The sequence below is a fragment of the Mya arenaria genome, chromosome 17 (genome assembly GCF_026914265.1).
Source record: "Mya arenaria isolate MELC-2E11 chromosome 17, ASM2691426v1".
NCBI classification, from domain to species: Eukaryota; Metazoa; Mollusca; class Bivalvia; order Myida; family Myidae; genus Mya; species Mya arenaria.
Genome location: NC_069138.1, coordinates 13,498,698 through 13,517,195, shown reverse-complemented (window position 1 = coordinate 13,517,195; position 18,498 = coordinate 13,498,698). Strand labels below are relative to the sequence as shown.

The following is an 18,498-nucleotide window of genomic DNA, read 5'->3' as shown; positions in this document are numbered from 1 at the left end:
CCCCCTGGGTGGGGCCAATTTTGACCCTTGGGGCATGAATTGAACAATCTTGGTTACTAAGTGGACCTCTAAATAATGCTACATCCCCAATTTCCACCCTTCAGCTCTCGTCACCTTTTGGAGAAAAAGATTTTCCTTATATATGTGAAAGTAAAACGTGTGAGCTCCTGGGTGGGGCCAATTTCAACCCTTATAGGAGCATAATTTGATCAATCTTGAAAGAGGATCTCTAAACAAGGCTACATCCCAAGTTTCTAATACCTACAGCTCTTGTTGTTTAGGAGAAGAAGAGTGTAAAAGATTTTCTTCACATAACAAAGTCAATTTAAAACAAGTTACACTTGGGCAGGGCCAACTTTGACCCTTATATAATTATAAGAAGCATAATTTGAACAATCTTGGTAGTGCAACTCCAAGACAATGCTACATCCAAAATTAATAACCTCCAGCACTTGTTGTTTTGGAGCAGAAGAGTTTTAAAGGTTTTCCTTACATAAGTAAATAAAATAAAAAAGTTAACCCAGTGGGCGGGGCCAATTTTGACTCCCAGGGGCATCATTTCAACGATCTTGGTAAAGGATCACTAGAAATTGTGACATGCCAATGATTCTTTTAATCATAACAACAATAATGACACAAAATCTCCTAATTGTCCTCTGCCATACCACCTAGCATTACAAAAAAATTACAATAAACGACACAAGACCTTGTTATTAATACTCTGTCTTTTTTCCTCAGACATTTTTCATAGCAAAAACCAATCAGGAAAAAACTATTCACTTTACATCAGCGAACATAATAAAAAATTCTGAGCTATAATAATATCCGCGGTGCGTTTTCTTCATTCCAGACTGCAAAACGTAATTGTAAATGTGCCGGAAATTACAGACCATGTAATAGTGACACTTAACATCGTCTCCTGGATAAACGACCCCGTCTTGACATTGATGTGATTCATAATAAAGTCTAGATTCAACAACAAAAGAGCTGGAAATTCGAAGAAACTTCAGACAAGTATTGCTTAGAAGGTAGTACATGCTAAGATGGTTTCCAGATTGCTTAGACTTATGGCATTACTGCAATGTGCTTATGTAAATGTTGAAAACCTTAAAGCTGTACTCTCACAGATTGACTGTTTTGACATTTTTTGAATCAGAATCAGTGCCTTCGAATGAGTCATATAACAAAACTGATCTCAATTGTTTTGAAAATTGTGCACTCATATTTCATGGGTACAGTGCACTCATATTTCATGGGTACAGTGCACTCATATTTCATGGGTACATTGCACTCATATTTCATGGGTACAGTGCACTCATATTTCATGGGTACAGTGCACTCATATTTCATGGGTACAGTGCACTCATATTTCATGGGTACAGTGCACTCATATTTCATGGGTACAGTGCACTCATATTTCATGGGTACAGTGCACTCTTATTCCATGGGTTCAGTGCACTGATATTTCATGGGAACAGGGCCGTGATATTTCATGGAAACAGGGCACTGATATTTCATGGGAACAGGGCCGTGATATTTCATGGGAACAGGGCAGTGATATTTCATGGGAACAGGGCCATGATATTTCATGGGAACAGGGCAGTGATATTTCATGGGAACAGGGCAGTGATATTTTGTGGGAACACTGGGCGTTGATATTTCATGGAAACAGTGCACAGATATTTCATGGGAACAGGACCGTGATATTTCATGGAAACAGGGCAGTGATATTTCATGGGAACAGGGCCGTGATATTTCATGGAAACAGGGCAGTGATATTTCATGGGAACGGGGCCGTGATATTTCATGGAAACAGGGCCGTGATATTTCATGGAAACAGGGCAGTGGTATTTCATGGAAACAGTGCACTGATATTTCATGGGAACAGGGCCGTGATATTTCATGGGAACAGGGCAGTGATATTTCATGGGAACAGGGCAGTGATATTTTGTGGGAACACTGGGCGTTGATATTTCATGGAAACAGGGCATTGATGATTATGGGAACAGGGCATTGATGATTATGGGAAAAGGGCAGTGATATTTTGTGGGATCACTGGGCAGTGATATTTTGTGGGATCACTGGGCAGTGATATTTCATGGAAAAAGGGCACTGATATTTCACAGGAACAGGGCAGTGATATTTCATGGAAACAGGGCAATGATATTTCATGGAAACAGGGCAGTGATATTTCATGGAAACATTGCAGTGATATTTCATGGGAACTGGGCAGTGATATTTCATGGGAACAGGGCAGTGATATTTCATGGAAACAGGGCACTGATATTTCATGGGAACAGGGCCGTGATATTTCATGGAAACAGGGCAGTGATATTTCATGGGAACAGGGCAGTGATATTTCATGGGAACAGGGCAGTGATATTTCATGGGAACAGGGCAGTGATATTTCATGGAAACAGGGCACTGATATTTCATGGGAACAGGGCAGTGATATTTTGTGGGATCACTGGGCAGTGATATTGCATGGAGACAGGGCATTCATATTTATGGGAACAGGGCAGTGATATTTTATGGGATCACTGGGCAGTGATATTTCATTGGAACAGGGAAGTGATACATCATGGGAACAGGGCATTTATATTTCTGTTCAGAGGAAACAGTGGAGTGATATTTCAAAGAAGCAAAGTGAAATGTCTTCCAGAACATGTCCATGATGATGAGCGACAATTTTTTCTCCAATTATGATTATATCCAACGTTTAATTCAAGCAATTAAATTAGATTAATGTCAATCAAAATGACATAATTTCTCATTCAAATGAAAAATGGTATTGCGTCATAGCGGTTCTAACTCAGAATCATAGAATGCACTAACATAACATTTCCTTCATTAAAAAATAATAAGTTTCTCAGAGTTTGACATTTACAGATAATTGGCGCTCAGCAGAGATGACACCAAATGACGTCACACGAGCAGATTCTAAATGTCACCAGGCGCCGCAAACAATGCTCTGACTAGAACAACTATAATCCAGTCCAGGCAGTAAACTTCATGACGGAATAAAAGTGTTTCAATGTCAGAAGATTGTTATGGGATTATCTGTAATCATGGAAATTTCTTGGAATTTAAAACTGCAGGTTTTTGCCCTAGGCAAAATGTCAGATCCATATATCAAAAGCGAATGACATATTAAAGTTCTCCCTGCTTAATATATGACATCTTTTAACTGTAAATCATCAAAAATTTCTTGGAAACTGATACTTATTCATTTTTAAATTATTAATTTGTTGTAATTCTGATCAAAAACTGAATAAGCTTTTCCCTGGATCTGTGACGTTTGTAGTTTCTGCCCATAGCATTTAAATGTCAATTTCCTTATTACATAAGTAAATTACAATTAAAACAACTCTTTGACAAGAAAAATTGCTTTTTCCTGGTGTAAATCAGAAGAATTTTCTCGGAAACTGACAATACTTTATTCATAAACTAGTGTAATTGCAATAAAATCTGGAATTTAATCTTAGGTTTTTTTTTAAATCTGGAATTTAATCTTAGATTTTTGTTGAAATCTGGAATTTAATCTCTTAGAGTCGTTTGAAATCTGGAATTAAATCGGAGGGGTTTTTAAAATTAATTATTAGGGTTTTTTGAAATCTGGAATGAAATATTAGGGGTTTTTGAAATCTGGAATTAAATATTAGGGTTTTTTGAAATCTGGAATGAAATATTAGGGGTTTTTGAAATCTGGAATTAAATATTAGGGGTTTTTGAAATCTGGAATGAAATCTTAGGGCTTTTTGAAATCTGGAATGAAATATCAGGGGTTTTTGAAATTTGGAATGAAATATCAGGGGTTTTTGAAATCTGGAATGAAATCTTTGGGCTTTTTGAAAACTGGAATGAAATCTTAGGGCTTTTTGAAATCTGGAATGAAATCTTTGGGCTTTTTGAAATCTGGAATGAAATCTCAGGGCTTTTTGAAATCTGGAATGAAACCTTAGGGTTTTTTGAAATCTGGGATTAAATCTTAGGTTTTTTTCATAGAATCAGAAAACACATAACTTTTGAATTCTTATTATTGAATGTGTTATCCAGGTGCACAAATTGCCCAGCAGTCAAATCAGTCAGTCTATAAATAGATTCTTCAACAACCAAATCCACTGTTGACAGAATTCTAGTCCCAGCTATGCTGTTTACGGCCTTCTTTTTTCCAAGGTCACAGAAACTTAATTTCCATCTTGTAAATGATTTTATGTCAGCAAATCCCAATATTACTGCCCAGACTTCTTAAGCAGTTAATGTCTCTGGGATTTTCCAATTCGTTAACCTACTAATTACATTCCGAACACAGTTCTTAGAAGATCAGCAAGCTCGGTTAATGTGATATTTTATGGTAAAACTTGTCAATATAACATTCATTAGACTTTTAAGGTGCAAAATATAGGTTGGTGCAAACAAATGTTTTTAATTTTAATGCAAAATCATGTTTTACTTATTTGCATTTAAAGATAAAAAAAAGACAAACATATCAATCGATTTGTGTACAGGCAAAGAAATAAATGCCTTTTTAAATGTTTTATCTCAATGTGAAAAGGGATCATAAATATTGATAGCTTCGTGGCCACACCTTCACCAGTTATAGAAATTATCCGCCCTTTGTAACTGTCTATTCGCTAACAAATATTTTTTTTGCTCAGAAACGGAAAAAAAATAGTTAGAGTCGGCGCATTTTATAGGTAGGGTCGGGTTACCCGAAACATACATATTTTTTTTTTTAGGCCTTAGAAAAAAATATACACCAACCTTCATTAATAAGTGTGCCTTTAACATAATTGTAAATCTTGTGATGATAAATCAATGGTGCAAATTAACACGTCCAATAAAAGTATTAACAAGAGTGCAGTGGCGCGGATGCAAACGCTCCTCTGTTTGAAAAAGGGCAATTCCTCAACAATGAATCACGTCAAGAGTTATGGACCTTGCTACATAAGCGTGTATTGCCTCTGGCAACATGATTACCAAGTTTCATTTGAACATCCCAAACGGGTTAAGAGTTTTGGCCACAGTTAAAGATTTTTGATGCCTCCAAAGCTGCCGCAAACTTCCAAGCTTATGAAAACACCTATATGTTTTCATTTATAACATTATTTTCATGTAACAAAACACGATATACAAGACATATGATAGGCAATTAGTGACATATCATTTCTATTACATGTCTACAATGATAAAGCTATCACAAATGATATATAACTCCATAATAACTAGCAGCAAGTAGCCTGGAAGCCCAGAGATGTCTTAATAATGGTGCACAGCATAATATATATATATGGGGTTTCACTCAGACAGAGGGAAAAGCAAGCTAAAATATAGAGCAAATAATCCATAAGTTAATAGTTCCAAGAAAGGCTTCCAAAGCTGCATATGAAACATGAAAAGCTTATACCATGGCAAAAATATTGTGGTGCAAGAATGGTGTATTAAGTTGCCATGGTAACTACATACATGCAGTACAATATATGCAAAAAAGCTAGACCCATCAACTAGCACTTTATAGAGGGTGTAGAGTAGTATCGGGTAAAAAAAAATCAAGCCTAAAAATAAAAATAATATGGAAACATAAAAAGGGTTCAAAAAATATTATCCAAACAAAATATATAAGAAGTAAGCAATGTAAGCAAGAAGGTTGCAGAGTACCATCACCAAGCTCTACGGCAGGAACAAACTAGCAATGTAAGCAAGAAGGGTGCAGCATACCACCACCAAGCTCTACGGCAGAAACAAACTAGCAATGTAAGCAAGAAGACTGCAACATACCACCACCAAGATCTAAGGCAGGAACATATCAAGCAATGTAAGCAAGAAGGGTGCAGCATACCATCACCAAGCTCTAAGGCAGAAACAAACTAGCAATGTAAGCAAGAAGGGTGCAGCATACCATCACCAATCTCAAAGGCAGAAACAAACTAGCAATGTAAGCAAGAAGGGTGCAGCATACAATCACCAATCTCAAAGGCAGGAACATACTAGCAGTGTAAGCAGTACCATCACCAAGCTCTACGGCAGGAACAAACTAGCAATGTAAGCAAGAAGGGTGCAGCATACCATCACCAATCTCAAAGGCAGAAACAAACTAGCAATGTAAGCAAGAAGGGTGCAGCATACCATCACCAATCTCAAAGGCAGAAACAAACTAGTAGTGTAAGCAAGAAGGGTGCAGCATACCATCACCAATCTCATCGGCAGAAACAAACTAGCAGTGTAAGCAAGAAGGGTGCAGCATACAATCACCAATATCAAAGGCAGAAACAAACTAGTAGTGTAAGCAAGAAGGGTGCAGCATACTATCACCAATCTCAACGGCAGAAACAAACTAGCAGTGTAAGCAAGAAGGGTGCAGCATGCCATCACCAAGCTTTATGATGGGAACAAAAAGGCAGGAAGGAAACTATCACCTGTGGGGATAAAAACTTACATTAGTTCTTTCTCCAGTTCTTGGAGGCGGGCGGACAATTCTTGTGGCGTCCCTTCTCCACGCTCAATCGCTGAATCACTCGATGCTGATCTTGAACTGGTCATGCAGAAATATACTTTAGTTTTTAGACTTAGATTCAAGCAATTCTGACACACTTTATAAGGACATGATTATCAAATAATTATTCTGATGGAAAATACAACACATTTCACAACAAAATCAAAATGTAGGTGATCTGTCAACTTCAACCATATTTGCTCAAAAGAATCTAAGTTAAGTTGGCAAGACATATAATGAAAACATACATGTAAAAGTTTGTGGAGCTTTGAAACCATCTATAATTACTTTACGCAAGACCTGTTTCAGTAATTTATTGAACATGAAAAACAATCTGCTCCTAATAATGTTCATAGAATATCTTGGCAACAGCTGGTGGCTATCTTACTCTTAGAACTCTCGAATAGAACACAACCTTTAATAGAACAGTAATCAAGCAAAAAAAAATGAAACTCCCTCTTAGGTTACAATGACCAGCATGTGCATGACATAACCATACATGCCATATTTCTGAGAGGCTTCCCAGGGGATTTCGGTCTGAATTCCAGGGGATTTTGATATTACACCAGGGGATTTTTAAGTGGCGAAGTTTTGCGCAATATCAACATTTTTTTTATAATATAAGAATAAATACAGAAATACGCTCTAATTACAATAGTTTTTGGACATGGTCATCATGGTCCTTTATGGAATTTCACACTCATAACATTATGGATGCTCTCCACTGTCAACCATAAGCAATTAAAAAAATAAAATAAAAATTCCAGGGGATATGGATCCCCCGGCGGGGGACCAGGGGGTTGGTGGGAATTCCGGGGGATTTTTCCCCCTACCAGGTGATATGGTATGTATGCAAAACCAGTACTAATCTCTCTGGATCACTGTCTCTGCATTTCTCCACTTCAGAGATTACACCAATGACAAAGATGACTATGACAGGTTCTGTTGTACTAAATAATCTTGTAACTTACATAAGCTCAGACTCAGACATTCAGTTTTGTGGTCACTATGACAACAGTATAATGTGTTTTTTCCCTTTCCTTGAATATGACAATTTAGTTAATTGGTTTTATAAAATCCTGTACTTTCATTTTACCTGGAGACAACGTTCTAGAAATGTTTGTTTTTCGAATCTGTTCCATTAATAGAGAGTTATCACTGAAATTGATCAATGCTCTTCATTTGGAGATTTTTCTCAACTCATTTTTGTGTTTATTTAAATTAACATCTTCCAAAATGTATACCTAATCACTGAATGTGATTTATACCCTTCCATTCAGAAGTTATTTCACAGAAAATTGCCTCCTGCATACATGTATTTATGTATACATTTTATACAAAGTGCTGAATCAACTGCTTCGTAAGTTTTTAATTATGCATATTTTGTATCAGTTGCATTTAAATATATATTTTTGTAAACCAAGGCAAGTCATTGACACATATGCGTACACAAAATATATCACCATGTCTAAAACGTTAATTTGTACCACAAAATATGCAAGCTTCAATAACCAAAACTCCTTTCCTAAAATACATACATGAAAAAATTGAAACTAAATCTTAAAAGCTGTGTTTTAATTTTTAAAGAATCATTAACTTATTTTTTTCCCTAAGAATTGAAACAATTGAAAGCAGACTACTTATATTACTCCTCTCATTGGTTAGATGGCCAGTCACATGACTGTCATGGCCACCAATCATGTGACCCAGAACAGCCAATTGCATTTTGTGCCAGTTTGTTATTGTCAATACTAATTTGTCCTCTTATTTGTTTGAATTGATCTAAAAATTTACCACCTATATATTATCCTCTCATTGGCTATATGAGCAGTCACATGATTTTCATGACTGCTGATCATGTGACTCGTGACAGCAAATGGGATTTTGTACCAGTAAAGTAACTGTCATAAAACATATCTAAAAAACGAATACCTATAACTCCTCCTCTCATTGGCTAGATGACCAGGAACATAAGTGTCATGGCCACCGACCACGTGACCCATGACAACCAATTGGATTTTGCGCCAGTTTTTGCTAATTGGTGGCTCCTGATGATGGATTTCAAGCATCTCTCTGCTGAACACGTCATCACTAACAAACAAAAGTAAATCATTTCATGTTTTTGACTCAAATTTAGCAGATTTTAAAAAAGTAACTGAATGGGGAAAATGGTTCTTTTGTAGTGCGCAGGGTTCTCAAAAACATTGGTTAATCCTCCCTGTTAGATATTTAAATTTGTAATTAAACTAGAAATGTGTCCATAGGACACGGATGCCCCCACTTCGATTTTTTGTCACAGAAAATAAGCCATAATGATTATTCAGGATAATCTGCACAAGGGCAAATCCTTTTCAAAAATTAGATCGGATAAGATATTTTTTAAGTATTGTTGGGAAATAAAGGGCCCTAACTCCTAAATGATTAAAGCGATTTCCATGGCTATCGAACTTGATCAAGGTATTATGGTCACAAACATGTGTTAAAAGTTTGGTGAGGATTGGACAAACAGTTTTCAAGAATTAGATCGGAAACAATCTTCGGGACGTATTTTTCAAGTCTTTTTTTGCAAATAAAGGGCCGTAACTCCTAAATGACAAAAGCGATTTCCATGGCTATCGAACTTGATCAAGATATTATGGTCACAATCATGTATGTAAAGTTTGGTGAGGATTGGACACATACTTTTCAAGAATTAGATTGGAAACATATATTTTTGAAGTATTTTTGGCAAAAAAGGGCCGTAACTCCTAAATGACTAAAGCGATTTCCATGACTATCGAACTTGATCAAGATATTATGGTCACAAACATGTGTTTAAAGTTTGGTGAGGATTGGACAAACGGTTTTCAAGAATTAGATCGGAAACAATCTTAGGGACGTACGTACGTACAGAAAGACAGACGTACGTACGGACAACGGCAACCCTATATGCCGCCACTTTGTGGGGGCATAACAATTAAATGTGGTGCTCAGTAATTAATCAAGGCTTCCTGTAAGATGAAACAGTTACATTTTAAAATACTATAATGAAGTCGAAATGAAAAATTGAAGTGTTCTTACAAAAATGAAAATATTAAATTATAAACCGATCATGTCTAGTTTTCAAACTCCAATAATCAGTATATATGGTCCAAATACGAAAACTAAATCTGGAAAGGCTTCTTTCCCATTTTCCATCTTTGACTTACCAGTCACTTTCAAACGACGTTGCATTCTGGGTACTGGCAAGCTTCGCCCTTGCAAAATTCTGTCGAGGGTAACCCCGGTTTAGTGGAAAACTCTTCGAAGACTCGAGCCCTGGAAATAAACACATATGTAAATGTAGTGTACACGTACCTGAAATTACCTGACAATAATTGGCAAGACCCTTGAAATAATTTCATAATGCACAAGAAATCAAATGTTTGTTTCCAATTCCACTGCCCGAAAAATAATATGGTACAGAGATGGGGATATTTTTTATTTTATTCTATTATTTGTTTAGGCTAAGCTGTGTCTGAATTATCATTGACACAATTTAAAACAGTGGCATTTGGTCTGGATTATAATGTTAACTCGTGTGATATACATTATAAGAATACATTTATTTTGTCTCTGAATCAAGTCCACAAAAAACCCCACTAACAATACGTTATGAGCAATTTAAGATTAAATACAGATTGAACACACATGATCCACACATGTTGTAATCCAAGCCAAGAAAACAATAACCAAATGAAATTGACCGCATTCAGATATAACAATATTAATAACAAAATGTACCTTATTAGTTTTATTATCTTTAAAGATTTTGCATGAACTGTTCAAACAACAACAACAAAAACACCTTGACCTAAAAATTTACAACACAAATAAAAAAAATCATTCAAAACCCCTGACTATATGTCAGTGGTATAAATATGCAGATTATAATAAACTTGAGTATAAATATATATATCAAAAGCGGAAGCACTTAATATAATATACAAAATAATGCCTATATTAAGAGATAGGATACAATTGTTACATAGTATATAAACCAGCGCCTGTATTCACACATTATCTGAAGTCATCTCCTAACTTAAAGGGACTCTCTCAAGGTTTTTAAGATGCACTCTTTTTTTATTACAAAACTAGAGCTGTCACAGCAGTGACGAATACCCCCAAATGCCGCCTGGACACAGGAATGGCAAACCATTCCTTTGAAAAGAGGCCATAACTCCAAGGTTACTGCATACTGCATCTTCTTTTATCATGCATGTATTGTTTTATTTAAATCTGTTGTGTAATTTAGAAGTTACACTGCTGACAAGAAAAACTAGCCTTTCATGAGTTATCGTCCAGAAACCGTTTTTCTATTTTTAGTAACAATGACCTTGACCTTGGCCCCACCAGCCCCAATATCGAACTTGACCTGTATCTTCTGATGTTACACCTGTGTACCAAAAATGGTTAAAATCTGTCTAGCCTTTCATGAGTTATCGTCCCGAAACCGTTTTTCTATTTTTAGTAACAGTGACCTTGACCTTGGCCCCAACAGCCCCAATATCGAACTTGACCTGTATCTTCTGATGTTACACCTGTGTACCAAAAATTGTTCAAATCTGTCGAGCCTTTCATGAGTTATCGTCCGGAAACCGTTTTTCTATTTTTAGTAACAGTGACCTTGACCTTGGCCCCACGAGCCCCAATATCGAACTTGACCTGTATCTTCTGATGTTACACCTGTGTACCAAAAAATTTTCAAATCTGTCTAGACTTTCATGAGTTATCGTCCGGAAACCATGAAAACCGACAGACCGACCGACTGACAGACCGACCGACCGACAAGCTCACTCCTATATACCCACTCAAACTTTGTTTGTGGGGGTATAATAAAGTGTGTCAAGTCATTGTTATTGCTGTGTGATTGGTTGGTTGACAGGATCATCACATTATGTTATTAATGTATTGTTAAAATGTCAAAATATCCATCATGGTTGTATAAGTCCTTATGGCCTAGTGGTTAAGGTGCTGGTTATCTCAATTTTCCTTGACTTTGACAACATGGGTTCACTTCCCACTTAAATCAAAATATTTTTTATATCATAGAATTAACAATAACGATAAAATAAGTGTTGCATTACCGGAGAAATTATTTTTCCGTCCAAAAACATGAGGGAGTCCCTTTAATAAATTTCCTAAATTTTTCATAGTCAAATAAAGATATTCAGATAATGTTATATTTACATAAAATATGTGTTTTGATTAAAGTCCATGAAAATAAAAGTTTGGGCATTTAATCAAGAAATAGTATCATGTAACCTGTGAGACACTTAAATAAGGAAAAAGACTTAAGTTAGGAAAAGACTTCAGTTGTTTTATGAAAACCAGCCCAGGGGTACATTTTGCTTCAACCATTTTAGGAAAAAGACTTATGATAGGAAAAGACTTCAGATGTTTTATGAAAACCAGCTCAGGGGTACATTTTGCTTCAGCCATTTTCTATGGAGCTCTCCACAACTAAATCCTAATGCATCAGTTAATAGTAACCACTGCAACCCCCCCCACTTCCGTCCCAGGGACCCCCCCCCCTCCCGGTCCCAGGGACCCCCCCCCCCCTCCCGGTCCAGGGATTTACCGGGGATAGCGGGGGAAATGGGCTGTGTTTTTACTTTCCAGGTGGCCCCACAGTGCCGAGTGAATGCAGTGGTTTTGTTTTCCAACGAAAATAGATGGGAATGGGCCTTATCTAAGATGACCCCAGGGTGCGGGGGCATTTAGTGGGGATTTTACCAGCAGTTTGTCCCCGCAGGGTGGGGATTTCACCTAGGAATGGAAGGACCAAAAGTCAAAGTCCCCGCTATTCCCCGGTCCTGGAGGGGCTGTGGTAACAATTGACTAGTGCATAAGCTTAGAGCACCCCGTATGTTCCAGTGTTTACCAGAATTTTAATGTCTCCTTCAAAGCCATTTTTTGTTTTAGAATGTTGCATTAAAAACCTATGTTAAAAAACAGTCTAGGGGGAGGGCTTAAACCATCCCATTCTCTTTCTTTTGGTTATTTTTTCTGTTTTAACTGAATAACGCTTTTTGGATTCAGGTCGTTGCTACATAAAAATAATAATAATGGTTGTGCAGAGCTATCGAATAGTTTTTTGCTTCAGAAACTCGCACCTGAGTAGCTATAAGTAAGTTGCAAAGGTTTTTAAGTTTCCTCTGCAGCATTCCGTACATAAATTTTGAATACTTTGTAATTCTCACTGGTGATAATTTAAAGCTGCCTTAATAAAAAGCTATTTTGAGCATAATTATTATGTGCGCTATAGTTATTATACTAAATATATGCTTTGAAGAGCAATTTTATATAATAGCATTTTTTCATATATTGTTGCCAATCTTTCTTCAATTTGTTTATAAACAGAATGCAGTGGAATTGAAATAAATTGTTTTTTTGTTGGTCAACTTACCGTTATTTATTTTTAACTATCAATGCTTTTGAAAAGCAGAAAAACACCTATGCAAAAGACAATGGTTTCCAAAATGGCACTCTGCCTGCCCAACTTGTCAAAGTTCAAATTGAACACAGCTTTATGATTCAATGGTTAACTTACATGTATATATCTATCTAGGGTATGATACACTGTTAAAGACAATAAATATGAGTATAATAATAGCGATTATATACCCAAACTTCAACCCAATTCTATTCTAAGTTTACCTTCAAAGACGGGAGGCAGTGACCTTGACATTATACCGTTCTGGTCCCAGGCTGCCGTTCATTATCATAGTTTTGAATTATTATACAAACACCTTAAAATCATTTTCCAAAATTTGAATTTCATTTTTAAAATCTGTTTTCAATTATCAAATTTATATAGCTTCCTGGACTGACATCATTTTCAAATTTGCCTAGTGATTTTTATAAAGTATTGGCCTTTTACAAAATTTAACCAACTTTCAAAATTAGTTGTTTTTTTATTTGTTTTTATTATTTCTGAATTATGTATTGTTATCATCTTTTGAAAATCAGGTTTTAAGCCAACAGTAAAACACCATTCAGATGCCGACAATTGACTATAAAAACTAAGATGTGTTACGTATTTAGCAGAAAAGGCAATAAAATGTATATTCAAAACCATTCAGTATATATACAGTATCCTACTGCTGCTTCAAAGTCTGATTCCACCAAAGTGTATGTGAGTTTGGTTTATGGTCAACAAGTCGGACAAGTAGGGTTTTTCCGAGTACTCTAGTTTTCCCCACAACACAAGACCACATTCTCATGCAATATTGTGCAAGCGAGAGTGCTTTAGTAGAAGATCATATAAATTTCTTCACAATTGTTATAAAATACATAAATTTTAAACTAAGTTTAAACTAAATCCTTACTTTTCTTTAATCCTGGATCAAACCCCGAGTCTCCAGACTTGTCCCAACTGAACTTGGTTTGTCTTTGAAGGACAGGTGAGCTTTTCGCGCTCTGGGTCTCTCTGGCGCTCGTATTTGGGCTCCTACACATGCTGGAATAGAGGCTGGGTTTGCAATTCCACATCCTGCTGTCTTCTTGGTTCTGTAAAATAAAACACAAGAGGTCTTATAATGAGACTGACGCCATTGTTACTATCTGATATTTTCTGTTGGCCATAATGTATAATTCCAGAGTTTAATTGGTGCCTTAGTGTGCAGTTTACATTCCAAGTTTGACAACTCCACAAAGTTTGTTCCAAAGTTATTAATAGGAAACAATGTTGTGATGCTACAGTTGATGATGCGGACAACGACAACGAAGCTGCCAGACAAAGTAGTCCCTTTGTTTCACCATATGCAATCATACCCCTGCAGCTCAGGGATGATAACAGAGCCAAGTTGCCAATCCTGAAAATGTCTGCGTGGGGTTCAGGGGGGCGCTTAAGGCCCCCCATGGGTCCAGCCCTGGTGGGGGGACAAGGGGGGCGAAGCCCCCCGAAGCTTTCCGTATTTCAGGTATTCTAATACCCTTTTTTGCCTTAGAATAGTGTTCAAGGAGTACACCTTTCGGTTTGGTAGATATAATTATGTTTAACACGAGACATCCACAATCAGAACAATTATCAGGAATCTTAGCAGTGAAGTTTAACACCTTTGTCTTTAAACAAAGTTAAATTTACTTTTTTCTACCTGAAGTCACAGGCATTAGACATGTACCTGACATTTTGGTTCAGTTGTCCACTTCCCATAAAACTCAACTGGCTATGATCAAATGGCTGTGTATGAACAGTCTACACTGTGGGATGTTTGATTTATAATAATGAACAACATATCGATTATCATGCTTGCAAATGTTTATTGTAAGTGTTAATTAATCAATTTTTATGTATCATATAAAGAGTATTTATTCTATTTTCTGCACATTTGATGAGAATATAATGTTATTAATTATTATATATATTATTCCAAGTAATATCCAAACGGGACTTAAATGCTTTGGCAGCGTAGCCGTTGTGGACATGGTGGACTTTGACGTATTCTGGTCCCTAAGCCAGATTCTTTCCCCTCATGGTGTTAAACGAGTCCAGTAGCACACTAACTAGATTGTCCCACGGCAGTTCAAGTCTCTCAAACTGGCTTTCAATTTCTATGAAAATTGGTTCAGAATCAGCCCTTGTGATTTTTAAGGAGGCCAAATGTCTCAACACTATTTCTTTCTCTATAGCAGAAAAATAGCTGAAACAGTTTTCTCATTGTGTTTGTTGACTTGTCTAAGTTGAAACAAAACCGAGATCCATTAACTCCTCCACATGTTCATCATTGTAATGGCTAACCACTCCGTAAGTCATCTTGTATGATGCTGTACACCTTTGAAGTTTTAATTCGCTGAGAGCTTTTGTATCTTTGGCAAGTGTCTTAAGTAAGACACACTACTGTGGTGCCAGGGAGCATGTTCAGTCATAAATCCAAGTATCATGGCCTATGGATTGAATTGTCAGTCATTGACAGGAACAACTGGATGCACTGGCTGAGGTATCTGTTCATCCCTGACTTTTGTAACCATCAACATACCTGGAAATACAAATGACAACTATATAATTTAAATCTCACTCAAACTGGGTCCTCAAGAAGAAAATGTCTCAAATAGAAAATGAAATGACTGCCTCTTCGTAATATGTATTACAACTACAAAATATTTATTTATTTATTTTTTTAATTTGAACCAAACAAATTTTCATTTGAACCTCCCATTGTGGTCAACAGCCACTTCTTATTGAGAACAATGCTTCAAACATTATGAGAAAAATAAAGAAACGGTTTACAGCGTAAACTTCAATCAGCCAAATAAAATTTGTAAAATAAAAATCGATTATTATGACACAACCCGAATCGGGATGTCCGAAATAATGCTACATGCGCAAAATTCATTATTAGTTTGATCACTTTCTATAAACTTAAAAAGAAACGTTTCGGGAATTTCTCTTAAAAAATAAATGGCAAATATACCCTTTAAATCGACGAATCTATGTTTCGAAGTTGGTGGTGGTCGTTTTTTTTTCCAATTTTCCAATACGTCTTCGTCGTCTGTCATATCCGGATACGACCATCCGGATACTGTCTTCTAGTCCCATCGGTAATTTCCGTAATCACCGGATGCTATCTTAACCAATCATATAGCTCGATTGCCAAGACGTAAATAGGTTCGTTAATTTCCGGCTTTCCACTTCCGGAAAACTCACCTTTCGTACCCATATTGTTCGAACTGAGCACGATTCGCTCCCTGTACCCCTCCCCCCCCTAGAAAAAAAACTCAACGGATTTACATTAATCTCAAAATCGATCCGTGAGTCCTTAAATCCGGAATTCCGGATTAATCCGGAATTTTATCATCCCTGTGCAGCTGTTACCTTGAGTTTGAGGGCTAATGGATGCAGACCGGTTCTGCATTTAACAGCTGCCATGACTGAGGTTTCTCGTAAAACATTTTGTAATATGATGTATGTCTTTAAATGAAATAAAATAACAATAAGTTTATTTGTTGAATTGATATCTGTCTGTCTAAGGCAAAGTTAATTGAATGGAAATCAAGTATTGGTGAAATATTTCAACCGAAACATATCGCAATACGGCTGCAGAGCGATGGACTCTTATTAATAGTTGGGTATGAGTTAATTTGCAATCAAAAGAATATTGTACATGTATATAGTGAAGTTTTTGGATTTGACCTAGTGACCTAGTTTTAACCCAAATAAATTCATATACTGAAAGTTTCAAAGAGTTCTCAGTTTTGACCTAGTGACCTAGATTCTTACCCAATGTGAAGTTTGAACATTATCTGACCAATCCTGTATCCAAGATATGGATCCAGGCAGAAAAAACTGGGATGGACGGATAGAATGAAGGATGGACAACACCAAACAAATATCAAATAGCGGTGGGTTAAAAGAAATATTTTATTTTTCAATTTTAGAAATGAATTATAAGATTTGCAGTTCAATTTTTAAACAGAATTCATGAATGTTTGTCTAAATTTCTTTTAGAATTTCTTTGCTTTAATAAAACTAATAACACATGGGAATTGTTGTTTAAGTTCCAACTAAATGCAAATGAAAGAAAAACATAAAATGTTGTACTGTTGAGACTTTAACAACCAAATTTTGGTAAAAGTTCTGCAAAACGTAGCAGTTTCTAAACATACATTTTACTTTTACTTACAAGTGAGTTACGAAATCTTAAAATTTTGATAATTTTTTCTCCTAAATGTCAATAGAACAATTATCCTGGGAAAACAGATAAAAATATCTTTTATGGATAAAAATAGAGAAAAAAGACAACCGTTAATTTAATAGAGGGAAGATCGTAAGAGACTCTCCTTTTTATAATGCTCGTATTAACCTTAGAAACATTTTTCCGTAATTCGGTTATATAGAACACGTTATACAATTAATACATCTGGGAAACCACAGAGAAGAAAAAGAATTTATAACGATCAACAAAGCAACAGGGAAAAAAGGTAATGAAAATTAGCGATCTAAAAATGGTAACAGTGCCATCAGTGAGATTGGCCTTGAAATTATTTTTTAGGCTTCTGTTTTGTACGGAGCATTTTAATGCTTCAATTTCACTCCTGGGAAGGTCTTATGGGAATGGTCGAAAGTTGAAGGTCTAAAAACAGACTTGTTATTGAAATATTGTAAGACTTGCCCAAAGGCAATTCCAAAGATATTCCATGGTAGCATTGGTAGGCGTCATCGGGCATTTTATAGGTTTTCAGTAGTCAGAATGAAAAAACAACAACACTTACCAAAATCTAAATTAAGCGAAGAAATAAGATTTTCTAGAGCTAATAGAATGATTTTAGTCAAGAAAAATACCATAATATACAGGAAGAATTTTACTTTGATAGATGTATATCAGATTGATTTGTAAATGTAAATAATATATGTATACTGTCTTTATAATTTTCAATCATTTGTGAAATCTCAGCTATCAAGGTCATTTGTGGTACACTCTGAAAATAAGGTTTGTTGTTTTTTGGTGATTTTTTTTTCCAGCTGGAGAAGTAGGATTTGAAAACAGAACTGGACGCTTAACATACTAGAATCAACTTGAATTGCCCTAGGTTTTAATGGATAATATATTTGGCTTCATCTATTACATAAAATACTGCTTTTCGGAGCATGGGTGGAGCATTTTTATAGTCTTTAATAGATCGCCTAATTTTCCTTACTTGCCATTATAAAGGGATTCATGGTTACAATATTGGCTTCTTTTAACACAAAATGTACTCCTTTGAGGCGTATGAGTGGTGCCTTCTTAAAGACTTATATACCGCTAACTTATTATCTGTCATACAAGTACTATAGTCTAGCAAAACATTTAATAAAATCGGTCAAATTTGAGCAGCAAAGAGCTTAGTACATCTTTAAGCAGTGTCCCTCTTGCCATTTATAAATACAGTCCCATCCCCCTCCCCTCCCCCCACCAATACAAAAATCACCAAGTTTCACGTTTAGTTTAAATATAGGAGAATGGAATTAGTAGAATATGCCAAAAATGTACCATTTCCGCCTATAA

The 18,498-nt window shown here is 36.0% G+C and overlaps 1 protein-coding gene across 4 annotated transcripts in view; it reads right to left on the bottom strand.

Annotated features, from left to right (window-relative positions):
• Positions 1–18,498, bottom strand: part of LOC128224223 (uncharacterized) — a 130,368-nt gene that overhangs the window by 74,758 nt on the left and 37,112 nt on the right. For 3 of the 4 annotated variants that reach the window (XM_052934012.1, XM_052934013.1, XM_052934015.1), the window contains 5 exons: positions 13,843–14,023; positions 13,172–13,222; positions 9,682–9,790; positions 8,426–8,584; positions 6,437–6,532 (listed from right to left, as the gene is read on the bottom strand). In XM_052934012.1, coding sequence (XP_052789972.1) covers positions 6,437–6,532; positions 8,426–8,584; positions 9,682–9,790; positions 13,172–13,222; positions 13,843–14,023 — 596 coding nt within the window. The remainder of the gene's footprint in view (positions 1–6,436; positions 6,533–8,425; positions 8,585–9,681; positions 9,791–13,171; positions 13,223–13,842; positions 14,024–18,498) is intronic. The other variant, XM_052934014.1, reaches the window with a different exon arrangement.